The sequence below is a fragment of the Brachycentrus maculatus genome, unplaced genomic scaffold, assembly GCF_059751285.1.
Source record: "Brachycentrus maculatus isolate JH-2025_06_01 unplaced genomic scaffold, ASM5975128v1 h1tg000147l, whole genome shotgun sequence".
Classification (NCBI taxonomy): domain Eukaryota; kingdom Metazoa; phylum Arthropoda; class Insecta; order Trichoptera; family Brachycentridae; genus Brachycentrus; species Brachycentrus maculatus.
This window is the reverse complement of record NW_028280900.1, coordinates 1,604,822-1,632,414: the sequence shown is the minus strand read 5'-3', so window position 1 is coordinate 1,632,414 and position 27,593 is coordinate 1,604,822. Positions and strand designations below refer to the sequence as shown.

The 27,593-nt window shown below is 31.9% G+C and overlaps 1 protein-coding gene across 50 annotated transcripts in view; it reads right to left on the bottom strand.

The window, feature by feature from the left end:
* para (sodium voltage-gated channel paralytic) overlaps positions 1-27,593 on the bottom strand; it is a 171,232-nt gene that overhangs the window by 53,678 nt on the left and 89,961 nt on the right. For 27 of the 50 annotated variants that reach the window (XM_088261059.1, XM_088261057.1, XM_088261060.1 and 24 more), the window contains 13 exons: positions 27,413-27,525; positions 25,916-26,019; positions 22,371-22,547; positions 21,742-21,774; positions 16,950-17,105; positions 14,882-15,087; positions 12,606-12,734; positions 9,160-9,251; positions 7,577-7,789; positions 6,978-7,038; positions 6,690-6,834; positions 5,578-5,742; positions 4,625-4,918 (listed from right to left, as the gene is read on the bottom strand). In XM_088261059.1, coding sequence (XP_088117185.1) covers positions 4,625-4,918; positions 5,578-5,742; positions 6,690-6,834; positions 6,978-7,038; positions 7,577-7,789; positions 9,160-9,251; positions 12,606-12,734; positions 14,882-15,087; positions 16,950-17,105; positions 21,742-21,774; positions 22,371-22,517 — 1,641 coding nt within the window. In that variant the 5' untranslated portion in view covers positions 22,518-22,547; positions 25,916-26,019; positions 27,413-27,525. The remainder of the gene's footprint in view (positions 1-4,624; positions 4,919-5,577; positions 5,743-6,689; positions 6,835-6,977; positions 7,039-7,576; positions 7,790-9,159; positions 9,252-12,605; positions 12,735-14,881; positions 15,088-16,949; positions 17,106-21,741; positions 21,775-22,370; positions 22,548-25,915; positions 26,020-27,412; positions 27,526-27,593) is intronic. The other 23 variants (XM_088261079.1, XM_088261064.1, XM_088261078.1 and 20 more) reach the window with 3 other exon arrangements.

The following is a 27,593-nucleotide window of genomic DNA, read 5'->3' as shown; positions in this document are numbered from 1 at the left end:
ATGTATTTAGAGTTTTGGTTATTAGATTATTACACATGGTAAATTTAGCCAAATAAGTTTTTTGAAATGCTGCCAAAAAATCGCAATGAGTAGCATCTTATAGTTATTAAAACAAGATGAAAATTGCCGTCTGATTTGCGTGTAAGAACCTTTAGAAATATTGTGTCCATATTTCTTAAGTTGGTGTTATTGGGAAGCTATGAATTGTTGCGAATTGGGTGATATTTTGCTGCGACAAGAAGGTAGTATTTTTTTTTGATCGTTTAAACTTGTCTTTATATTTTGTGCCAAATGTGATAGTATTGCGGTCAATTGAAAGAAGCTTAGCGTTGTTTGAAGATGAAAAAAAGCTCGAAATATATATATTTTTTAAATATAAATATATTTTTAATGATTTTTATAAATAGTTACCCTCTCCAAAGGCACCATAGTATGTAGGTACCTACTTAAGGGCACAGTAAGGAAGTATGAGAGATTTGTGTAAGAAAAAAGTCAATTCCATCAAATGAAAATAGATAAAGAGCTGGCAATTCATAAGGTATAATAGAAAAACATATTTCCTAATCGAAATAATAAACACAATGCTAAATCATTATTATTTCATAAAAAAACGTGTATTGAACATTCTTCTAACTTATCGCATTCCTAGTTTTAGACTTTGACAAGTCAAAAATCTGTTTTTAATAACTTTACACGAGAAAAAAATATCCAGGCGTAGAAGATAACATCTTTAAATTCATTAGCCTGAATAAGATAGAATTTTGAAACTAGGTCTATAATATAACAATTTCAAGAAAAAATGTTTCTCTATCGTCAATTGATTAAATTATATAACGTTATACGAGCACTTTCTCTACCGCATATTTATTTTTTTACTTTTTAACTGTAATTTATTATTTTAAATTAATTTTAACTCTAAATAATGTTACCTTTATTTTTATTCAAAAATATAGTATTTTTTGTATTTAAACTACTAAATTACTAAAAATGTAATTATTAAAACTATGCTTATGTAATTTGTAAAATTAACTCCGATCGAGAATAAATAAAATCTTCTTTCAATGTCGATTACGTATATATAGATCGTTTATATAAAAAGGATATTTAACAGATGAATAATGGTAATAATGGGATAGAATAGATATAATGTATAGTAAAGAGTTTTAGAGTTATAGAGTATCAAGCCATTCAGGGATGGGTTTACTAAACAACGCAAGCGAATTATTATACCACATAATATTTCTTAACCTAACAATTATCTATTTTATTCATAAAAATTAATTCGAGACCGGTTTGAAATATACATTTGATAAGTAGAAATTAAAATAAGTATTTTAAAACAATCTAATTGAAATCAGTACTCCAGTAAAACATTAAATGAAATTTAGTTTGACTTGTCCAGTTAATGAAATATTTTATTGAATGATATAAGAATCGTCACAAGCCTATTGCAATGTCATCCCTTTTCATCCAGGAATTGAAACCGAAATCACAGTCTTAATTTAAATTTTTTTCAAAAATTCAGAAGTTTGTAACACAAAATTATAATTTTAACTAAATATATTTTTAAAATTAATATTGTAGATATTTTTGGTAATCCACATTTCATAGTTGCTTAAAGTTTTTCGTTTACCATCATTTTACTTGATGACAGTAATATAACCGTCTTTAATCAAGTAATTATTGTCAATAAATATTTTGTGAATTTGTAATTTTATTTATTAAACATTTGGACTTATTATTTAAGAAGTTGACACGTTAAGCTTACGTCACAAGTAAGAAAACTTAAAAGGAGGGGTCATATTTGACAAAGGAAAGCCGTATTCATTATATTCACGTAACAGTGATTGAACAACGTCACCTTGTGACATTTTATGTATGACTCTTAGCGTCGTTCCTGAGGAAAGCGAAACCCGGTGCAAGAGTTTATGAGCTTTGCCAACACTTTTTGTTGTTTTTCAGTTTTTTACGGGATTTTCAAAACCATTTTTTTTAATACCAAATATCATTTCGGTTTCCAGGATTTTTGGGAGTATTCTAGCGCAATTCCCTGTGAGGCCTTGCCCCTTACACTATATTCTATGTATATTTTTAAGTCGATTTAAAAATTGTATTAATCAGAAAATTTAACTAGATGATGTGGGTGCCCAATAAGGTGAACCAAATGATTTTATAAGATGACCTCGGTTCACTTTGAAGGGGATCTTACGAAAGGGAGCTATATTAAATTTGAAAGAATCCACAAAAGGGGCTTTATTTACAAGAAACTCACGAAATAAGCCCATATTTATAACAATATAATCAATACACCATAATATAAAAAATAAAGCCTGTTATGAATACAATTTCTGTAAACCATGGTGTTTTGACATTATTGCCAAAGTTAAGGAACGTGATGTTTTATCTTTTAAAGTAAAAAAATGAGAAAAAATCTTATACTTATCCCGTTTTCTCTTAAATATTTTCAAAGTTCACTTTAAAGGTGATCATTGTTTTTTTTATTATCGTGAAATTAATGAAGGAGGCTTTCTTTTGCCAATTAAAGATGGTTAGAGACAATTCACGGAAGAAAGATACTAATTTTATACTTGTAAATCACATTCAAAATATTGCTAATGTTTAACAAAATACATTTGCCAGAAATTTCTGATAAATATTTTTTTTTTTACATATTCCAAGATTTTTTTTATAATTTTGGTCGTGTAATATATTTTTTCTGTTTTTTAAAACGCAATTTTTATTAGTATCAAACTCCAGTAATTTGTCGTATTCTGAACAAAGCGTATTTTTATAAACTAATGTAGTATTTTTTTGGGTCAATCGATTTTATAAGAATTACTTGATGAGTGAACGTAAAGTTTTTTGTAAAAATCAATATTTCAATCCACAATATGTTACTAATATGTAGATATGATACACAACGCTCCGCAAATGTCCCTATTTTTGGTGTTCATGGTCTCCAAATGTATCTAATTGAAAGATTGTTACTAAGACTGAGTAAAACAGTATGCATCTCTATGAAGAAAAAAGGAAATTCTATTTCGATAACATTAGACATATCGTCACATACGCAAAATGTATTGAGATACTCAACGTTAACGTTACCTTTTTTTAAATATAAATATTCAAGTTTTCACTATAAACCAAAATATTTCTATTTCCTACTGTTTTCGTGAGTCTTAAGAGGCTCGATATTAAAAATATGCATCAAATTGTGGTAGAGTGGGTTCGAACTCCGAAACTCTGACTTGGAGTTAAGACACTACGAGAACATGACCCGACACTATAATGTCCTCAAGAATGGAAGGGAAACAGGAAAGAAAAATAGTCTAATGTAATCTGAAATAGCGATATAATAATTCATTAATATATCTACTCTTGGTTTCATTTCCGCTTACAATGTGTCCCTAATGGCATTCCTACGTCATAAAATATAATGTTTTGATAATAAAATCAATATTTTTTACCAGAGCGCAGAGGTTACGGGTAAGAACGTAGACGATGTCTAGAGCCTGTACAATATCATATATGCAAAACTACTATGCTATTTTTCAATGTTAAAAATAGTTTACAAATGAATTTAGAATTAAATTACAAAAACTCTATAGATCTCGTATACTAATCACCCTAGTGATGCTAAAATTTTAATAAACTACCGAATAATACAACAACAACAAAAAAAAACAAATAAATGGGTCCCAGGTGAAACCCTTGAGGGACACTGACGCCACCGTTTACTGCTTTGAGTTTAAAAACAAAAATCACTGATATCATATTGCGACAAGAATGACGGTCAGTTGGAAAGAATATCTACGTGATAAACGAGAGTTTACGATGTTTCTGTATTTCTTGCTGGCAAATGAATTTTATATTATTCAATGTGTCGAGAATCTAATTCGAGGACAAGGATGGCCTAGAATGAGGAAGGGAGACTATTTTGATTTGAACAGAAGAACATATTGTTAAATATGGAGGTTCGTCCCAAAATCAACGATTAGGACAAATGGCCGCTTCACGAGAAGTATTGATATAGGTGCTTTGACTACATCACAACCGTGTTTGTGGGTCGATTGTGAAATTTAATCAGCCTTTTAGCATCCATCTCAAATTTTCTCAATAGCTTGAATTATTTTCTTAATAAATGGCATAGATCCACGGACCGATATGGTCAGCAATATAAATGTGCTCCAAAGAGCAAGAGTAGGAAGACGGTTGCCGACTGATATCAATATCCGGAAGGTGTCCTATCTGGAGCATGTGTTTAGAGGAGAGAAGTATGACGAGGAGTGGATTCTCCAATCTTCCGAATATACGAGCTTGGACGGAAATCAGAACCGTCTAGGCACTGTTTAGAGCTGTTCAAGACAAAGACTCTCATTTGATAGTTGACGTCAGGGGGACCTAGTATGACACGCAAAAGATATCTATTCAATTCTTCCCGATTCCATTGCAGAAATAACGAGTTTAAATAATGATTTTCAATTGTACGTATGTAAGTGAGTAAATTGGGTGAGGTGGTTACACCATCGGTTGAACACGAGTCGGACGCTTGGTTCAGAATACAGGACGGGGGCGGGGGAGAAGCGATGGCGGCGTGCGGCGTGCGGCGGGCATGCGCACTTACCGTGCTGACCTTCCTCGCCAGGGGCGGGCGGCCCTGCATCATCTGCAGCATCTGCTGCTGTTGGTTGTGATGTTCGCTCACCGACTCGCTGCGCACGGACATCTTCTCTCGGTTGTCGTCCGCGTTGCCCTTCTCCTGGCCCACGAACAGCTCGTAGCTGTGGCACGAGAAGTCCGACGGCGACTTGGCCAGCGCCTCGTCCGGCGGGTTGGCGGCGGCCGCGGCGGCTGCGGCTGCGTTGGCCGCGTGCGCCTCCAGCTTGGCCGCGCGCGCTGCGGCCGCCTCCTCCGCTTCCTGAACGACAATACAAGTGCCAAGCGTTAAGAATATTGTTTATAACTTCAACCAAAGAATGAATTAACGTAAGCGTATCATTTTCTACATTCAACTTTTTTATGATTTTCTACCAACAGGATACAAAAAAATATGAATATGTGTATTATTTGAGAGTAAAATAATTCCAATCACATAGAAGCACCTCAAAATAATAAACAAATATGATTAATAAAAAAAACACATTTTTTACAAGTTACTTAATAGCTTCCTGTAACCCTTATATATTATGTTTCAAAAAGCTTTTTTTTAGTGTGTAAAAAAAGAGAGAAAAAAAATTATGTACCATAAATATGATCGTATCGCAATATTAAAACAAGTTTAATTTGAAATCTAGGAGGAATACCGTGAATTCAATTTATTATATTTATAATATGTTGAGATTAAATTATTTTTGTATGGAATAACTCGTGAAGGTTCTTAAAAAAAACATTTTGTTACCCAGACCAAACTGGAAAATGAAGTTAAAATTTTTCACGTTTTAGTCCATTAAGAATTATCTGGGCTCAATCCCTCAACCTAGCGTCTACAAACTAAACTTTGTATATACTACAACTTGTACTCTGTAAAACGTTTGTAACTGAAGTACTGGTATTTTTAAAACATAAAAGATTTCTAACCCTTAAAGCTTCTTCTTCCGCCGCTTCCTCCTCTTCAGCCTTCTTCTGCAACTCATCGTATGACATGGCGACAATGGCCAAGATCAAGTTCACGAGGTAGAATGATCCCAAAAATATTATGACTATGAAGAACAACATGTGCCATGGACCCGCTGATCTGAGAACCTGCCAACAACGAGAATCAATCAGCAAATGGCAACATTGAAAACAAAGGAATTTCTTCAACGCCACACCACTCTGTTTTGCATGGATCTCCTCATACATACCCACTGATTATTTGTAACAAATACTGGAGTACTAAATCATGCTGAATTTGAGGTATTCCTCTGCTGCATCTATAACCTCAAATATTTGTCTTAAAGGTTTTTCTCATCCACATGTCCAAACCATCAAACACACTTTTCTTATTGTATAGTTATATTATAAATACACAAAACGCAACCAAAGTTATGCACTGATTGGTAAGATTAGCTTTAAGTGAACAATTCCAAAAATTGAATACTGCACCAAGACTTTTTAAAGATGTCGATATTTTTCTTTAGGCTGATGAAAAATTATAAAATATACAACATCATCATAAAGCATAAAATATCATCATAAAACTGCTTGTGGAGCACAAATGGTGGCTGGAAGTTCAGTGTTGCTATTGCCAGGAAGCTGATCTTCTTACATACTTTCTTCAGTGTTTTTTTTTATTAATTACATCGTGTAATTACAGTATTTGCATTCTTTCAAATACATTGTTGTATACAACCTTTGTTGTATTTAAACCGAAAAAAAAATATTTTTATTAATTCGGTTTTTTAATTCGATTTAATTCCTAAGTAGACTCTTCAAGAATGGAATGTCCTTGCAGAGATTTCCTCTTCCAAGGTTTTTTACTCTATTTATTGTGTGCCTGATCTGAATCGTACTTATTTTTAAAAGTGTTTAATTTTGTCATTGAAAAAAAATACTTATTGTCTAAATTCAGCAAATTGAAAAACCTGCCAAAACTGTAGTCACAGACGAGTCTAGAGCTAAAGTCAACTATGAGAATGGTGAGAGAAGATTCAATGATATTTTACTTGATTTAAATACGAATATATTTAATATAATATTTTTCGCATTACCAATTGATAGAGATTTTCCCAGTAGTCTTGTGTCATGAGACGAAAGGCAGAGAGAAACGCCCAACCAAAGGTGTCGAAACTCGTATACCCGTAGTTAGGATTAGACCCGTACCCTTGTAAACAGTGGTATCCAGGAGCACACATTCTGCAACATACAAATAACGCGTTAAAGTAAAGTAAAACATTTTTTTTTATATAAAAGAAAACAGTTTCTCGACAGCATATTACTTTTGTTTGACCTCGACAGTGGATTTTTTTTAATATTAAAAAAATATGGTTTATCATTACCCAGCACCAGATGAATTCCCGCATAAAGGCATGTCGCCCGCTTCGTTCGTGTACCAATTTGCTGCAAAAAATAATTTAATATATAATATATTGCAACATTTTAAATTATAAAACAGGTAGAATTTACCGTTTCCATAACTATGTACCTACGTCCAATGTTAATAAGGGAAGATAGCAGGGAAGAGGTTACCAATAGTTAGTCCATTTAATTTAGACCATGATTTTAGTGCTTCAAGCAAAAGTATCTACATACTAGTGTAGGGACACTCAATGCAAACCATAGTGATTGCACATAGACATAATTGCACGAGTTTATCATGACATGCGTTGTAAGGCAATGCCTCAGATAATCATTATTTATCACCGATAATGGCTTTTATGACATTGAACGTAAACATTACTCTGCATTAGCATAGAAAAACACAATTTAATTTTGTATTAAAGAAATATAAATGAAATTGAAAAAAACGGGTGAAAAAAGGTTTTTTTTAAAGCCAAATGTATTATTTTGTTGGGTACTTCGAATATGTTGCTAGAAGAGATGTAGAGAAAAGGAAACAATTAGTGTATTTTTTTAAAGTTCTTAAAACTATACTCACAATCATTTTTATTAAATCTATCCCAGTTCTCGTGGTTCAGGTCGCCCCACGATCCGTCGCTAGGGAACACTTTGATACACTTCTGTGTCAGAACTCCCATGTAGATTTGGAGACCCATGAGAGCGAACACACTAAGCGAGAACATCGTTAAAATTATCACATCCCTGAGATTCTTCACGGATTCTATTACAGCTCCTACGATAGTCTTCAAACCTGAAACGCACAATCGTACAGATATAACTCCAGCAACGGTGAAATCGACAAAGCACTGCAGCTCCTAGCAAGAAAGTGGCGAATGCGAGAAGTTGGTGGTAAGATCAAGAAACAAAAATACAAAGGATCTACTAACGTGACTAATTGTAGTTATCCTAGGTACTTAAAATACACTAAACACAGATATGTTTATTATTTGCTTAGTGACGATACCACTTTCTTCATAAGGATAGTGCAATACGTATAGCAATTAAGCTTTTGATGATATAAAAAACTGGATAAGAAGAATCAGTGAAGTTTTTCATAATTAAAATTTTCCGTTGATTTAAATCATGCATGAGTATATCGACGTCATGATATGGAAGTCAAACACTTCATGTTTATTTTTTTGAACAACAATTTAAGTGAAGATTATTGTTGATGTTTCAACATGGATATGAAGGAGTCTCATACGGGAATACGATCATCTTTATTGTGATATCAATAACGAATCTTGATATATGTAAGTAATTTCAAGTCCAACACTCCCCAATTTTTAATAAAAAATTAGACTCATTCCAAATATTGTGAACTAACTTTGATAACTTTTAAATGAGTTTAGGAGAATACACATTTTCATATCATGATACTTATTTTAGTTGTCTCCCAAGATTTATTCATTTTAAGGACTGAAGAATTTTAGATTTTTGCAGTCGATAAATAAACATATAATTTTAAGTTTAAAAACTTTTGTTGTTTTCTTTAAAATTCAAAGTTGAAATTTGTATAATTTCTATAACTATTATATATTCTTTAGTACCATACTCCAGGAGCCTGTATAAGTTTTCCGTAAAAAAAACATTTATTTATATTTTTTCAAATTTGATTTGGGCAAAATAATCGTATGTATATGTATAATAGCAGGAAGAATATCTATACTGGTGACTTTTAATTATTCATTGCCAACTCATTTCTCAAGCCTAAAAAAGACCTTCATGATTTCAATATTGTTATTTTGGATAGTTCTTCGTACATGTGCAGTAAAACGATATAGTACGTATACTCCATCAATTGCCTCTGGTTGATTGTACTATCCATGTCTAAACTCTGGAATTGTATTGCAATACAAATTCATCATTTTGTGAAACAAATTCACGCTTCAAAAAAAATTACTCTCACTTTAGGAGTGCTATTCTGACAATTTAATATGAAATATAGGATATAACCGTTTCCATTTAAAATCGGAAAACTTCAACAAGCGTCTTATAGATGGCCCTTTTGTACTTATAATGTAAGTGGCTAAATTTGAGCAAAAAATGTTATGTCTAAATATCTAGAAACACAATGGTTGTATGTATTAATTCTACAAGCATGCACAACAATATAATTACCCGGAATTATAGCAACAGTTTTCAACGCTCTCAACACCCTGAATGTTCTCAAGGCGGCTAAGTTTCCCAAGTCTATTCCCATAGTTACATAACTGCAAGTGAATAATATTCAATAAAATGTATATTGTTTTACAAAAAAGAGACCATAGCTTCAACGATTGACCACCGATTCAGTGATGTCATTAATTGATTTGGCGGAGATGTTTTTTTACATCCATTATTTGCACATAATTGAAAGTTTCTAAAGTACTATTTAATATGTATTTCATAAAAACTAACAGTATTGAGTGCATTTCATTTGGAGGAATGTATTTGTGGAAGTATTTAAGATTATAGAGTAAAAATATCTCAAGAGTTTTCGTTTTTTTTGTAATTTCAACAGATAAGTAGTAAATATACGTTTTTTAAGTATAATTTTTTTTTATTTTGTAAATTAGGCAAAAATTTGGCATTCACACGCCCCACATCACATTTGAGGTCTACACTCATGTCTCTGTGGTAGCGTCTACATACATAAAAATTGTGTTCGTTGACGAACGAAAAAACTTCCCGAAAGAGCTCTCTCTGATCTGGTACCCATAGCATCTATGTGTAGAAGGAAAGAGCAGAAAAGAAAAAAATTAATAATGAAAAAATCATTAGAATGAATTTAATTGATCAGAGATAATGAAATTGCCAGTGATGAAAACAAATTGGGGCTAGGACCAGTAAAAACACCGCGAACAGTGGCGAAAAGGTCCTTTCGGTTATCAACAAGCGATTGAAAACGGGATAACCACAAAACGCATTATGCAAACACACATCAGTATTTGGTCTAATTTATCATATTTAAAAAAAAAATCATTTAAATAAAAACTTGTATAATAAAACCAAAGATGTCCTACAATAATTTAAAATAAAATGCACTCTATAAAGTTTTATGGTTTTTATAAAAATTATTTTGCATCGAAATACGAATTATTTTGCAAACGATAATTTCGAGTCAGATTTATTTTGTCCAAATAATGTCATAAAAGAAAACATCTCGAAAATACAAAGTATGATCTCCTGTTCGAAAAACAATAATCAAAACACGACACATCAAAAATACACTTTATCTAGATTAAATTTTACATTAATTTCAATTAAGTTGATTCTAAATATATTTTTGATTAATTTCAGTCTAAGACATTTAATTTTTTTAATATTACACATAAATAATTTGCAACACATAAACTGTGTTGGTTTTAACCATCTAAATCTATTCCGGGATTTTCATTAAAACATCAAGTAACTTTAATTTATCTCTACAGATATCTATGTTAAAACTTTGCTAGACATGAATTTTTTATTTATTCAAACAAGACACTCTGTGAACATTAGAAATAGTGAAAAAAAATAGTTTTAATATATTTGTAATTAATTGAACAATATTATTCTTTTTCGTTATATAAAATACCTAAATGTCCCAAATTGGACAGGGAATTGAACCCTGCACTTCAGAATTTATAAATAATTTTTAGAGATTAGCTATTTTTGATTAGATAAAGTAGACTTTTTCACATTTTCTACTAACTTCAATTCTGACCTAAAGATCCAAATTTATTAGAAAAATGTTTTCAGATATGCGCTGCAGCTTTTTAAAAAATAATTTCCTTTTTTTTTAACTTTAAAAAATATTTTACAACATTTAAAAGAGGTATAGTATTTTCCAAACGGATGGTTTTATAATTGCTTCACTTGAACCCTAAATATTTACATCCGAACATGAAAATGAGTAAACGATATGAAATCACATAAAAGAAGACTGCTTTAAAATATTTGATATTTTATGAAAATATTGTGATATGCGTATATTTTATACTATAAACTGTAACAGTACTTGGTACAATATATACACACACATTACAGTAATATTTTCATACAATTCACTTTTGACAATTCCTTTCCATAAACTTTTCCCCCCATAAATGTATTTGATTTTCAAGTAAAGTATTAAAAATGTTAAATTACTATTTTCTTTGCTTCTAAAAACCTCTTTTTTTTAAAAATTTACTGAATGTAATAAATAAATATAGATACTGGAGAGCGAAAACGACTTGAAACGAAAGCAAAGTTTTACACATTTTTTGTCGCATTTTATTTTGCGTCGATAATTTATGAGTAAATAACTCGCTTTGGTGTAAAATATTGAAACGTTTCAAGCCTTTCCTACCCTTCTCAGTATCGATTACACCCTCTACAGACAAAAGTCGATAACCAACGACTGCTGCGGGGACTTTTCTATGCCCAAAGCACAGCACCAAATGTTTTCACTCAAATAATGAACTCATTACAAATTTTAATGCAAACTGAATGTGGATATAATAAATAATATGTTGTGTTTGTTTTGTTATAATGTTACGGGTTGACAAATATAACCTAAGTAACTTTGCTAACCGGGAAAGAAATCATTCCCAATCTGACGTAATGGTCTTGAACTATATGATAGTATTTGGAGCTCATAAAAGTTACCTTATTCCGATAACACCCTGATATAAAACAAAACGATTTCAACTAAGTTAGTAAAGTATTCAACATTCTTTTCCAAAACAAATAGACTTTACCAAGGAAATTAAATATTGTATTAATAATCCCTTACTGTAAATTTAGACTCACGCAAAGACATTCAATATTCGTAACTCTAAAATGTATTTTAAAAGGATAAAATAAAAAAAAAATCAATTATTTGAATTTGTTTAGAATTTTTGCTGTTGAAATTTTGGTTAAAAAAGCTGATTCAAATGACTTCTTTTTTTCAAGAATGGCATATCTTTACTGGTTTTTTTTTAACAATTTTCATAAACATGTATTTATGATATGAATATAAGCACTTATTGACTTTTTTATATCAATCGTATTCTTTCAGTAGTCTTTATTGAAACATAAAATAGAATAACACACGTGCTGCATACACGCTATCCTTTTTAAAATTTTGTTGTGTTATGTAATAGTACATTTTCTATTAGTAATATTTATTTGTATTTATTTTATTTGTTCGGGAATTGTACAGCTTTACATTTAAAAAAGCACATTCAGCTTTACATTTAATATAAATAAAATGTCAAATGCAATAAAATATAATGAAAAATATTCGTATACGAGTTCAAAATCTGCACTTGATTTTATATGTATTTTGATGGCATATGTAAATATAATTAAATTCTTTGTAAAATTAAAATGAAAACGTTATTTTATTGTTATTTAATTTAAATTCTTTTAAAATATTATTCAGAATATAATAATAATTTCCACTTGCAGATTGCAATTAAATTCATATAAGTTAAAATTTTGAGCGTAACATTTGATCCTGAGTTGAAACATAGAAAAGCGGGAGATCGCTAGTTAGTCGACGGTTGCCGGGAGAGGAGTCGCTAGATCTATGGATACTAGTTGACTAGGGCTAGGGCTATGTCACTACTACTCACGCTAGTGCTATTACTACGAAGTCGAGCCAATTCCATGCGTCTCTAAGGTAAGTAAATGGCTGAAGGATAAATCCTCTCGCCATCACTTTTACTGCCGACTCAAATGTGTAGATCCCAGTAAATATTACTCTGGAAAGTTCAACGGTACATGTTAAGGTTCGCAGCTCCTCTAAGGGGGACTAAATTCAAGGTTAATGTAATCAATCGTTTCAACAAAAGGTTTATAACTTCTAAACCATCGCGAATTTCGTCTTCTTCTAAGAATACAAGGAACATAACATAGTTAGGTAACGGGTCGCGGCTTCTATTCCCGCTAATTGCAAAATGAATTCAAGAAATGTTTATTTTCAATAAGTCTACATTTTTCATATAAAGCATCCCATTTCTTACTGTCCTACTAACAGACAAGCCTCTAATATACAGGTTTTGCGGGATATTCCTTTAAAATAACCCTAATCTGAACCAAATGGTGCATAGGGTACTGCATTGCATCCACGCAGTGTTGCGTTTTTTCGCAAGGTCTTGCGTTTCAGGTACCAGACCTAGATGTTAACAAAATTGACTTAAAAATTACTCACATTTATTTTAACCTCCCTGGGAATCGAACCCAGAATGCAACGCGTTAACCACTACATCATGGAGGCGGGCGTGTGTTTTTATTTACCGAAATTCAATATGTTTGAAACATTTTTGTCAAAAAAGCATTTCATTCGTATTTTTTTCAATAAACAGATATACAAAAAAACAAACATCGATTTGACCCATTAGATAATTTAAAGTGCTGACATATAGTATGAGAATAATTGAATAATGTATGTAAAATCGTTTAGAAGTTATAAATCTTTGCAAAAAAATATAATTTCGATTTTAAAGAAACTAGTATATTCAAATATTATAATATAATATTTACATATCAATATTATAACGTTTTAATAAGTAATCCTGAACAGTTTACAATAATTTAACTACGATTTCAAAGCTCAATTTGGAGTTTCCTGTCTATATACCTAATCAATTTTATATAAAAAATATAATCTATTTTGTATAATTTTACGATAAAATATTATAGCAAAAGCTTTATGATAATAATAAAAAATATATGCTCATAAATGTCGATTTGAACAGGATCAAAATTTTATACTAAATTTACATTATCAAAATCGACAGGTTGATATTTTAATCAAATTATTTTTGATGATAAATAACCAATTTCGTCACTCTAGCGCCATCTTCAGACCGGAAAGATGCACACAAATGTATTTTATAGAATAAGAAAAATGTATAAAGCTGTGGAGGGTGATCTTACTTAAATCATGCAATATTGAATTTAAATATTAGGATACGTAAACTGTTTTCATTTTTTTTAATTGAAAGGACATGCCCATTCAAGACAACATTCAACTTGATCATGCCAAGTTTTTGTTGATCTTCCTCTTCTTCTATTACCAACAACATTCGCCTCATAAATTTGTTTTACTTTTGCCATCCTTTCTTCACTCACATATGAATAGTGGATGTGCCTTTGCAGTGATATTTAAGAAAATAACCCTTCTTCTAACCCTTATCCGGCGTGCATAGGGCACTGTATATAAACGCAGTGTTATCTTGTTCGTTAACACATGAAGGAAAGGTGATCAGCCCTTCGCTTCAGGTACCAATCCACGGTAATATTGAATAAATATTAGAGTGAAAAAATTACTTATATTTATTTGACTCCCCCCCTGGGAATCGAACCCGGGACCTCCAGAACGGTAGCCGAGCTTGCTTACCGTTACACTACGGAGGTGGACTATATAAATATATTATTACTATTTTTAACAGTATACTTTTTAATCGATGTTTCCATCAATTACCTCCCTCTATACTTAAAATATTTTTTCTCATTAAAAATTATCAGTCTGCAAATGTAACAAGTTTGATGACGTCACAAGAGCTTCGAAATTGATTATTCATACCAACCCGTTTTCAAAATAATTATAAATTCAATATAAACTTATACAATGATCTTCGACCAAAAAAAAAATTCACTAACTAAATTGATTGTTTAAAAATTTAAGAATATTCAAAAATTTGCTATAATCTATAAATTGGTATTTACAGGATGTAAAATTTTCTATTATTTGCTATAGAAAAATGTTTCCAATCATCTAAAAACCTATAGGATGTCAAAAAGGGGTTATGATATTATATAATATATGACTTTAATTTTGATATATTTTTTAAAAATATTTTATATGAACGAAACTGTACAAATAATGGTAAAGTTTAGTACTTACTCCGTGCTCTCTACTGTTGGAGTTGTTGGCATTATCATGAGAATACAGTTGACTAGGATGGTTGTGATGATGAACAGAGAGAAGAGGGGGTGGACCAAGATGTAGATGGCGACTCGCCGGATGGGATTGAAGGGGTCCAGTATCCACATGGCATCTGTGGCCGAAAACCGGAAGATGTCCTTTCCTTTGCTTACTACTATGAATGTCTGCAATGAGAAAAGGTCACATGTCGCTCACTCCTTTCAAGAACGTCATAAATAAAAAAACTTGATTTTTCAGGAGAACGTTTTTAAAGTTTTAAAATATAACACAATGTTTTAAAAATCAATATCAACCACTTATTGAACTTTTTACTGTGCAACAGATCTTTTTAGGTAAAACTTGAAGGTTTTTTCTCCATTTGAAAAATATTCAGCATATTAAAAAAAATCATTGAACAATACCTTTTCTTCAAAATGCAAAAACAACACTTTCTAACCTGTAGCGGGTAAATATTAAGTTAAAAATATGCCTCTTTTGCTGGGATATAGTACATTTTCTGGACATTCCGAAAACATGCACAATTGAAAATTAATGATTTTTGATTTATGACGTTCTTGAAAGGAGTGAGCGATGTATCAACCCTTCACGCTAGATGAAATCAAATATGGTTCTGTCGGGTCTAGAGTCATTTATGGGACCAATGAACCTTCTGTGCATTATAGATAGTATAAAATAAAACCCATTCGGGGATTCAAAATAAATGATCTGAGAAGGTACTTTATGGAAAGAAATATATGTAATGATTAGTCATATTTTCTTATTTTGTTTTTACCTTATGTTTTTTATATTTTCTCATTTGTTATATTTCCTCTTTTTTTTATTTTCTCATTTGTTTATTTTAAATTTGCTTCTTACCTTATGTTTTTCTAATTATTTTCTTTTAAATATGCTTCTTATGCCTATTTATTACACCTGTTCATTGTTTTTATATTTTGCCATGTATTAGTATTAGTTATTATTTTATAACAATTGTTACTTTATTATTTGTGTTCCAGTCTTGTTAACCTTAATCCCATGTCCCAAAATGAGAAACAGAAATTACTCATCGGGGATATTATATGTATATATGACTTATGTATGTAATATGTTTTGAAATACATAAAAAAAAAGTATTGTTCTACTACTGGAGAGAAGCATGGAATGTCACACTCCTAGCTTCCTTTACATCCATACTTCTGGTCATATATACCCTCCGATCCGGTAGACGTTGGACACATCCAGATTTTAGGTTCTGATTGACCTGGTCGTGTCAAGTCTCCTGCTCACAATCGCTAAACTACCATAAATATACTTTCTTAGTCTTTCTCTCGTTATCTATTCGCTCCGCATTTTCATAATGCCTCTACCGTTTTAATGCCAAAGAATGCGATCGCGTTTCCAGATAGTTCTTTCGAAAATATATAGCACTTAAATGGTTAAAAACCTTTTATTAATCTTTTCAACTATCCGTAGTCCATTTTTATTTTTATTTTGAAGATAAATATTTGTGTTTTTATTATTTACAAAAATACATCAATTTCATACTATTTCTGTGAGCCTATGCGGCTCATTATTAGAAATAGGTATCAAATTGTGATAGAGTGGGTTCGAACCGAGAAACTCTGTTCGAAACCGCATTCCGACACAGCCTTGCGTTCCTTTCTAATATCTTCATTTTGAATCCTGTCATATTCTGAATGAACTAATATAGTTTTACATATCAACCATCTTATCATACATATATTATAATATGAATCTCCCCTTACATTTTCTTAATATTTTTTTGCTTCGTTACTTGGGGTTGATAAAAGTTACGTTGAGATACGTTTGAGACCGACCCTTAGTTTTTCGGACACATCTCCCGAAGAATCGAAATATTGTGCTAACAAACTTACTACAGTAAGTTTGTTTTTATCCTTTATAACATACATTAATAAGTTGTTGTTACCCTTTGTATAACATATAAATAAGTTGTTGTTACCCTTTGTATAACACATGAATAAGTTGTTGTTACCCTTTGTATAACACATGAATAAGTTGTTGTTACCCTTTGATTGTGATAGTAGGTGTCAATGTCCTCGAGAGGGGTGGAGGCCAGCTCTGAGGGGAATCCTCCCTGCATGCGCACCGGCACCGGGACCCCCTGCTCCAGCGTGGGGTCGGGCTGCGGACCCTCGTCCTCGTCCTCGTCTTCATAGCGAGCCTGCAACGATCCGCCACCAAATCACAACCGGCTCACAACCACATAGTCACACAGCTCGGGCTCACAGCTCCACCGATACCGATCAATAAAAGAGATCTTGGAATCAAACGGAACTACATCCGAAACGAATCATAACCTAAATATTATTCATGAATACTTTGGCTGGCGGTCACAGAGTTTTTAATCAGAACTAGATTCAGAATCACCACCGTTTCTGTATAGAACTGGAGTTGAAATGGACTTGAAATGGACTTGGGTAGGCAAAACATTATCGGTTAGTTTAGCGACTATTCATTGACTATTCACACAATTTGAGATTTTATAAATGAAAAATTAGTTTTCGACGTTGTGATTTTTAACGACAATAATTGGATCCATGTCTAACAATGGTAAATCTACCCTAAAAATGTTTTTATTTTACTTGATTTTCTGCAGAGAAAAGTTTGCTTCAATTATTCAAAAAATTAAATGATCACTCATATAATTCATATTTCGATTTATCTTTTAAGATAAGCAGTAGAGTTGGGTAAGGATAAGGCATAGTAGGCACTGGTCGTGTTTCTATATGAAACGCGAGTAATCCAGGGTAGGCACTGCTTTTCTGCCTATATAGAATGCACGGCTCTGACAAGAAGGTACGATTGAGAATTATTTATAGATTTGGGGTTTGATTTGCAGAACTCCATTTAAATTTATTTATTAAATGTTAAAATCATACACTGTTTTTTTAGTATGCTGAATTGTATTTTATTTTTAAAAAACGCATAACTAAAATCATTTTGCGAAAAATGGTCATTTTCAAACGAATTTTGCAAAATGACCGCTTTTCACATGACCTAACATTTTACTATTAAAGAAGAAAAAAAGTATTTTTACTTAAAATTTTACTAGTTAAATACAATTTTTTGTATAATATTCGTAAATAGTGGTATTTACCAAGTAAAACTAAAAATCAAAATGCATAGGTTTGACCACAAAGTGACTGCCGAATCAATTAGTAAAAAAATGTAGCCTAAATATTACGCTTGTGAGATTTTATTTACAAACTGTTATTGATGATTAATTGTATGTTTCTAAATAGTAACGGTGCTCCAGATTTAAGGGCTTGGAGAAAGATCTAATTTCGTATTTATATGCCTGTCACGGTGACTTGTGATATATATGTAAACAACAACAAAACACCTCTGGACCCAATTCATTATGTAGTAAATCCAATGCGCTAATATTTTGAGAACTCGCATATGAAAATAACTCTATTTTGAATAAAAAATTTAAGAACATACGTACATGAAGGTATAAAATATCTCTAAATATGTAGGAAGTCTTAGTCAAAATCGTGGTACGAATTTCTTGGGCCGCAAGGACAAATATTTCCATTTTAAAAGACCTTGTTATTGAAAGCTGTCCTACCGCATGCCCAGATCTGATACAGAAGCATCTAGGCTTCCTGACAGATCTGCTCTTGCTAAGCAATTTTTTTTAACTAAGTTGCGAAAGTTATTGAAAATGTGAAACAATATAAAATTGTATCCCGATTTTACTGTGAATTTACATTTAAAAGCTTTCAATATACCTGTCACTGCCAATCTAAATAAATACAAGATTGTAAGTCCATCACCAAATTTTCTAGAAGTACCCCAGTGTAGGCAGTGAAAGGGATTAGTGTTTAGTTCAATTAGTCAGCTAGATCCGATTCCGACTCGACGTTGGCCGGTACACAAACGCCCACAACCCCGATCAGCACAGCAGATACGGAAAAAAAAGACCTAAATGAACCATACATGACAGACATTCCTACGTCTGTTTGAGGTAAGTCCTTCAGTTTTTAGAACACATCTCGATGACACAATGACAGCCTTGAAAAGTTAACGGTCATGGGAGGGGTCGAAGGTAGTAGAAGAAGAGGAAGATCCAGCTCTAGAAGCCGTTTGACCAAATCAAGGCTGCCACAAGTTCATCAGTGGTTAGAGAGATACGGATTAAGGGAGAGGTAGAAGACTACACAAAATGTTTTGAAGACAATGAAAGAGGAGTGTCACGACCAATGAGGGCCGCGGCACAAAAGAAGAATCAATTTAATGACTATCATATTTTTAAAAAAAATTGTGACTATCGTTTGAAATCGTCACAACGTAGTAGAGAATTTATGAGAAAATTTAATATGAAAATTTAATGCACTGTTTTATTACAAATAAGTATGTTCACCAAGCTAGTATTCATATTCAAATAACATTTAGGTTATTTCATGATTCGTTTGCAGATTAGTATAAAAGTTTCATATTCGTACAATTAGTTTAAATCATGGGCTATTTCATTATGATTAATATAAAAGTACACCTATTGTATTAAAATTATTATATTATATGCCGTAAAATACGGTTTTACATGACATCAAAACGTGAAAAATTATCTCAATTTTTTTTCCGTTTAATATCATATGTGGAGTTCCAAAAGGGTGCTACAAAGTTCCCCAAGTTAAAAACAAATTTGAAGATTTTTTCAGTAACCACAGTTTTTTCGATAAAAAATAAAAATATATGTTTATTTTTACATAATTTTCAAGTAAATACATATTTCTTAATTTTAAATAAGGAAAATAAAGTAAAATATTAAATTTTGAGTAGGTATGTGTGATAATACTTCCTAAGTTAAGGGTTTTATAGATGTGTTTCGTTAGATTGAAATGGTTTCTATAACTAATGTTAATTAAAAGCATGAAGCAATGTAAATCTTTTGTTATATTGAAAAAGTGGCAATAATTATTATCTGCTCTTAGGTCGTTTTATGCGAAAATATGTTATTATGTAATTCTATAAGCAAAAAAACTTACTTAAATGTATGATTTTTAAATGTTATACGAAAATGTTTCATTCAGATAAGGCTTAAAATTAAAGCGAGAAGTGCACAAAACTTTATGTAATACAAAATAAGACATTACAAAATATATATTTGGTTGTATATACTCATTTTACCTACTATATCTGGTCGTCACCTTATATTAATGGGTAATAGAGTCATAAATATTTTACTGAAACGTCGATCCTCGCTAAAATGAATTAATAATTAATTATAGTCATGCTGCATTAGTGTATTTCTGAGATATAGGCAATGTGCAAGTATTATCAATATTGAATTAACCCATTTCGTGCTAACTACATAATATAATGTCAAAATTTGTTGTCAAATAAGTTGTGTATTGGTGACAAAATAAAACAAAACGTTTCTGTGTTACTGTGTTAGTTTGAAAATTGTTAGCCTTTAATGTGTCAGTTTTACTGTAAAAGTATAAAAGTATTCACTGAAAATTGAACAATAGATATACCCACATTATTTATAAAGCTTCGCAAGCTTTTGTTTGCATTTTATGTAATCTCACTATTTGCAATTTCGAAAAGATGTACATGGCAATACCAAAATGCAGTTAAATGAAATGACGCATACCTACTGAAGGAATCAATCTATGTAATGAGATCGTGCGTACTTAGCAAAGTTGTTACAGTTCTCCAAACGTTTTACTATCGGTCAATTCTACTAGATCATTCTACATCTCAGCTATGTGCAGTTTGATGGTATGAGGTGGCGAAGGTGATATGTTACTCTAATTGGTTGATCAGTGCTCGTATTGTATGGCTGATTTGTTATCGAACTTGACAAGCCAATTCTCTAAAGAAAAAATGACAACGATGTGTCAAATGATCACAAAATACATGTGTATATCATTCAAAGCATTGGATTTTATTTCAATCAACCAATTACTTTTAATCTCCATCAACTGCATTCAAACGTGGGAATTTTGCTGCTGCTAATCTTTTTGTAAAGAATTTAAAATTGTATACTTATAACTTATTCGCGATTTTCACTGCACTTTTTTTTAATTTTAATTTAAAAATCTACGTTTTGAAATATGGTGAGTTTTCATTCCAAGCAAATTGGTATCTTTCGATACAACTTTCTAGGTTGATGAATGTCGAAAATGCCAAGAGGATTTTTCATGAGTGAACTTCTAAATAATGATACATCTATCATTCCATTTTCAGGTCCGTTTTAAGATATCTAAATGATAGGTATAAATCTTAAGATACTGCACTTGCATATAATGTCACTATTGTACCATTCTTCTATTCTGGGCGCTGATTTTAAAGATACAATGCAATTAAACCTCCCAGAGGAAACTGAATACTAAAGCTTATGGTCGTCCGCCATACCACAAGTTTAGCTGTGTTACCGAGCAAAGTTGGCTTGCGCTCTTCGCCTTCGGACGGGTGTTGCCGACGCAACAGCCTCGGAAAGGTGACACACCAAGAACTCCAGCTAAACTTTATCAGCGTAAATGGCAGTTAAGCGTGTCATACTTACTAGGAATGCAATGCTTCACTAAGCATTTCAATTCGAGTTATCGCTAATTATTAATTCAATATTAGGTCCAAAAGTAAGATGCCAATCGGGTAAAGTGAACTGTTTTGTACAATTTTCATCAGTAATGTTTCATGTTGATTTTTAAATTTGTAATAATTTTGAGTGTTAACTTAATTGGCGATAACTGTGTATACTCATTTCGGCTGCTTTGAAACAAATCTAATGAAAAAACGAACTTGGAAGAGATATGGGATATTTGGGGCAAACGAACAAGCCTTACTTCTTTTTTCTTTTTCTTCCGCCCAAAACCGGTCTGCAATTTGTGAAAATACGAAAGAGGTTTACATAAAACATAGACAGAAGAAGAAAGTAATAAAAAATCATGTTTGCATTAAATGAAAATTATAAAATAGTTTCTGGAAAGAGGGTTTTTCTATTCTACAAAATAAAAATAAACGAAAGACTGTAGAAAGACAATATATAACAAAACAGACTATTTTTTTGTATTGTATCAAATTCTGTTCAGTTGAAGAATAAACAATACGTTATAAGTTGTAAAGTGATTTAGTTCATTCGTGTGTAATTTGAAAAAGTGCCCTGATTTACAAGTTCCAACCAAAAAAATCATGTACAAATTTATAAAAAGGAGTACATGCTTGACTCGTGAATTTGTGAAATTTTGCTTCCGCTGAATTGCTCATTTTGTCCATTGCAAATCTAAGGAAGTGTCTTATTATCCCTGTGCAGAGACAATAAATTAGATTACGTTTATTGAATTTTGAATTGTACCGGGTGCATTTTTTGTATTATACATAACAGAAGTGGGATATTTAATATTTTTTATTAAATCTTATAGTCTAGTTCTATAAGTGTGTAACAGTTTTGGTTCTGAATAGATCGATTACGTACCTCGCCTTCCGCTCTCTTTTTTTCTAATTCTTTCTGCTTGGCTTCCTCTTCGGCAATCCGGATCTCTATAGCAGATAACGACTCTCTGGTGAAGGGACGGAACAAGCACCGTTCTTCCTCGCTAATCGAGTCTGAGTCCACGGACATTGTCTAATGGACTCCTTACCAGCAGACGGCCTGGAAACATTTTATTACATCTCTTTTAGAATATTGGAAATTTATTAAGGCAAATTAGGAGCATTCGCAAGAATCTGTCAGCTGATACTGCCCGTCAATTGATAAATGCGTTTGTATGTAGTACTTAGAGTCGATTATTGTAACGGTCTATACTAGGGATGGCGATTATTGTAACGGTCTTTACCAGGGATGGTGAACCTATAGCGCGCGTTTTTTAGAAACAGTTTTAAAAAAATCAAAACATCGACTTATTCCTGTAAATCATTACTTTCTTCAATGAACATTATTAAATCAGACATTAGAAGTAGACTTACGGAAGATAGTCCTACTGCTTGTATTCTATTAAAAGCTACCAGCTATGAACCCGATATAAAAAAAAATTGCATCTAGCATCCAACAACAAAAATCTCACTAATAGTGAAGTTCTGAGGATTCCACATTATTTTATTAAGTATTTTTAAATTTATTTATGTTATTTTGCCATTTATAAGTCCTTAATTATTTTTTTCGATAAAAAATTTGAAGTTTCACAAATATTAGATGCATTTTTATTTTCATGGTATGTGGCAAGCGACATATTATTATATTTAAAAAAAAAGGCACTAAGGCTCAAAAAGGTTTGCTATCCCTGGTCTATACCATACACATATCTACCAAACAATAAAATGACTTAACTTTAATCAGTATAAAACGTTGCAGCGAGACCAATTTTTGGAATATTCAGTCACATTACCCCACTACTTTACCAAGAGCACTAGTTATGCTTTCCCGAAATGATTATGTATAAACTCTATCCAATCATGTATAAATATGAATAGTAATGTAGAAGAATGGCAATTGAGATGGTATAGGCACATAGGACGTAGAGAACCTGAACACATTGTAAACAAGGCGATCGCCATGATCTTCCTCGAAAGACATTTAGAGGAAGATCAAAAAGTTCATCCATACTACAGAGAGATAACACGATTCGAATGCATGACCTAGGTGACGTTGTATATGATAAAATGACCTATAACCCGAGAATGAGGAGAGCTGACCCTGAAGGTCTACAACGACGACAATTTGTGATGGAGCAAGGAAGAAGAGGAAATGTCTCGTGTAACATATCGCTCACTCCTTTTAACAACGTCATATATCAAAAAAACTTGATTTTTCAGGAGATCGTTTTTAAAGTTTAAGAATATAATAAAATGTATTGAAAATAAATACCAAGCCACTAATTGAACTTTTACTGTGCAACAGATCATTTTAGGTAAAACCTGAAGGTTTTTTCTCCGTTTGAAAAATATTTAGTTTTTTAAAAAAAATAATTAAACAATACCTTTTCTTCAAAATGCAAAATCAACACTTTCTGCCCTGTAGCAGGTAAATATTAAGTTAAAAATATGCCGCTTTTCCTGGGATATTATGTATTATCAGGGCATTCCGAAAACACGAACAACTGAAAATTAATGATTTTTGATATATGACGTTATTGAAAGGAGTGAGCGATATGTACTTTCTGCTTACCAGACGAAATTACTTTCACGCTGGGGACGAAAAAAAAACTAATAAATGTCAAACGCATTTAAACTATTTTTACCCCTTGACTTGATGTCCTTTAGGCAACCTTTGATTACTCCGCTAAAGTCAAAATGAATATTTTCCGTATTAGTGCTTCAAAAGTCCTTTTGCATACAATAGCCGAAGGGATTTTGCATGGAGATACAAAGCTGAGTAGGGATTCTCGTAAAATTTTAAAGGCCACCTTGACATTTCCCATACTGAACTGTAAAAGGCTGACTGACATCAATATGAAGTTGCAATATTCTGGGCTATACCATTAAAACGAGGTATTTTGAAAAATGAAGAATCGTTCTACATTTTTGACATCTCAACATAGATGAAGAAGAATATGGAGTTATATATTAAAGTTTTACTTAGTAATTACCACTATTTCTTAAAATCCACTGTAACACGTGTTTCGATGCATTCCGCATCATTTTCAAACACCGTATGAAAATAATGTGTAATGCATCGAAACACGCGTCACAGTACATTTTAAGATATAGTGGTATTTACTAAGTAAAACTTTTTAAAAAATGGATACATTTTACCACAAATTGACTGCCGAATCAGTCAATGAAAGAAAATGGAGGTCTGGGTATTTACAGGGCTTATGACCTGTTATAGGCTGGTTAAGTGATCACCGTTTTCAAATATTTGAAATACTTAATCGTGCCAAGTTTCTCCCTCGGCCTTCCTCTGCTTCTATTACCAACCACATTCGCATCATAAATTTATTTTACTGTTCTTTCTTCACTCATTCGATTCACACAACCTAATCATCTCAACACAAAATTTTAAAATTAAATGAATAATGTTATTATAAGTATTTGACATACCTGATCATGCCATGTGTTTCCCGGTCTTCCTCCGCTCCCTTTTCCAACTACATTTGTCTCGTACATTTTCATCACTCATTCGTTCCACATTTCTCAACAAACCTTTCTTAATTTATCGATAATGCTTATCTGTTCATGTCTTTTTAGACGCTTCAATATGATGCTTTTTGATAATAAGTGTTGAAAATAATCACAAGCGTTGTGGTTTTAATGTTATGGTCGATTTATATAATGAATGTGTAATAAAAACATAATAAAATCGAATAAAAACACCACTAAGATCGCGTACATAGTACCATAAGTCGATATTCATATCGTGGTGTGTCCCAATTTTTACACAATTTGTCTTTTACTTCATAATAACTCATCGCTCACTCCTTTCAACAACGTCATGTATCAAAAAACTTGATTTTTCAGGAGATCGTTTTTAATGTTTAAAAATATAATGAAAGGTATTAAAAATAAATATCAAGCCACTTATTGAACTTTTTACTGTGCAACAGATCTTTTTAGGTAAAATCTGAATGTTTTTTCTCAATTTGAAAAAAATTTAGTATATTTAAAAAAATAGTTAAACAATATCTTTTCTTCGAAATGCAAAAACAATACTTTCTGCCCTGTAGCGGGTAAATATTAAGTTAAAAATATGCCGCTTTTGCTGGGATATAGTCCATTTTCTGGGCATTCCAAAAACATGTAAAATACACAACTGAAAATCAACAATTTTTGAAATATGACGTTGTTGAAAGGAGTGAGCGATATGTGAAATTTTGTATATGAAATGTTACAAATACCTGTTTTTTTGTTACTCATTTATGTAAATGTATGTAACCGTTCCGTAAAATTTCAAAAAAAAAATAAAATAAAAAATGAAAACACCGCCCGTCGCTATTTCGAAGTTTTAAAACTGTATTTGTATATTATGTATAAACGGCGATTATACAGGTATTATATTATAGTACGGGGTTGTATTATTGTCACCTGCTAACAGCGGGGGGGCGGTCCGGCTCGGGGGGCCGGGGGGCCGTGCGCGGAGCGCCCCAACCTCACGCTCGTGGACCACTCAGCAGGGCGCCCCACACTACCTGCGGAAGGAACCATTCATGTTATAGTGCATGTCAGACATCGGCCCTTAGTGCATGTCGTTCTATAAACCTTAGTGCATGTTGGTCCTCGGGTCGACCAAAAACGCGTGTGATAAACATTTTGTGTAGTTGTAAGTGTGTGAATAGTGCTATGGTAGTTACGTGTAGTATTGTTTTGTATTTAGTATTGCATGCTGGTGTTGTGATTGACCTGACGAAGAGACGGGCACGTCTCGAAACCGATGGAAGAACACCTAGGTGAGTGGTTATACACTTACATTACTAACATTTTTGTAAAAAAATAAGTAAAAATTATCAAACGTAACTCATATAAATAGTTCAGTCGTAAGTATTTCCAGATTGTTTTGATTTATTGATTTTATGAGGAAGTTTAGCATATGTTTTTTGTTGTCACAATAAATGAATAAAATGTAATAAAGACGCTTGAGTTAAGAAAACGTAAGGTTTTTTATTGTCACATTATATCAAAAGATGACTAAGAAGGACAAAGAAAGAAAAAAAACGTCAGGAGTGTGGTGTTGATAAAGAATTTATTTATAATTACATTTATATATATATATATATATATATATATATATATATATATATATATATATATATATATATATATATATATATATATATATAATTCATCTAAGAGATAGGTGGTTTATCTCTAAAGAGGTCTGCAAGTTCAAGTTTGAGGAATAATATTGTTATTTTTGTTTATTTTGAAGGTCGAAGAGTCAATTAAAGTTCTGCGATTATTTTGTGATTCTAGATAGTTAATGAGTTTAGTTTTTTTAGTCTACTGTATGTCATATGATATGTATGAACTTTAACATGCACTTTAAAGAACAACCCGCAAAGCCTGGATTTCACAGGCTTATCTGCAGGTAGATAGAAGAGGGAAGGTAGACGTGAAAAACATCCAGACCGATTGAAAATAAAATATTTATTGAATTCATTTTGCAATCGGCGGGAATCGAACCCACAACGCCAGTTTCGCATTCGAACGTCTATCCGACTACGCCACGGCACCTGACATTTTTTGTTATTAATTCCAAAATACGGCTTTGGCACATTCGCATGCTGCAATCTTTCATTGCGAATTACTTTCAAGGAATTTAAATAATTTTAGATCAGCCAATATCGTAAGACATACATCTCAATTGTATTGCTATCCAACTTGAAGTCTGTATTTTCTGAGCATTTCTTCTCCATGTTACGAGTATAATGGATAAATTTAAACTTTGCGTTTCACTCTCTCTCTTTCTCTGCTCGCTGATAGTGATGAGTTTTTTGTATATTTTTTATTGATATTGTACATTTCGTTAAAGACATAAGCCGTTTTTAGAATTAAAAAAAATGTAAATTATCGATGAGAACTTACCTTTCGTACAAAGATGAAGAAGGATTGTCGAAATGATGAGCGTAGTCGTGGTAATAATTACGTGGTCGTTATAGGGAACTATCAGTGGTAGGGCGAGATCTCTCATGACCGACCTGAAATATACCACCAAAAATTACTATAAATTATCACCAAATATTCATTAAAAAATTCATTTATAAAA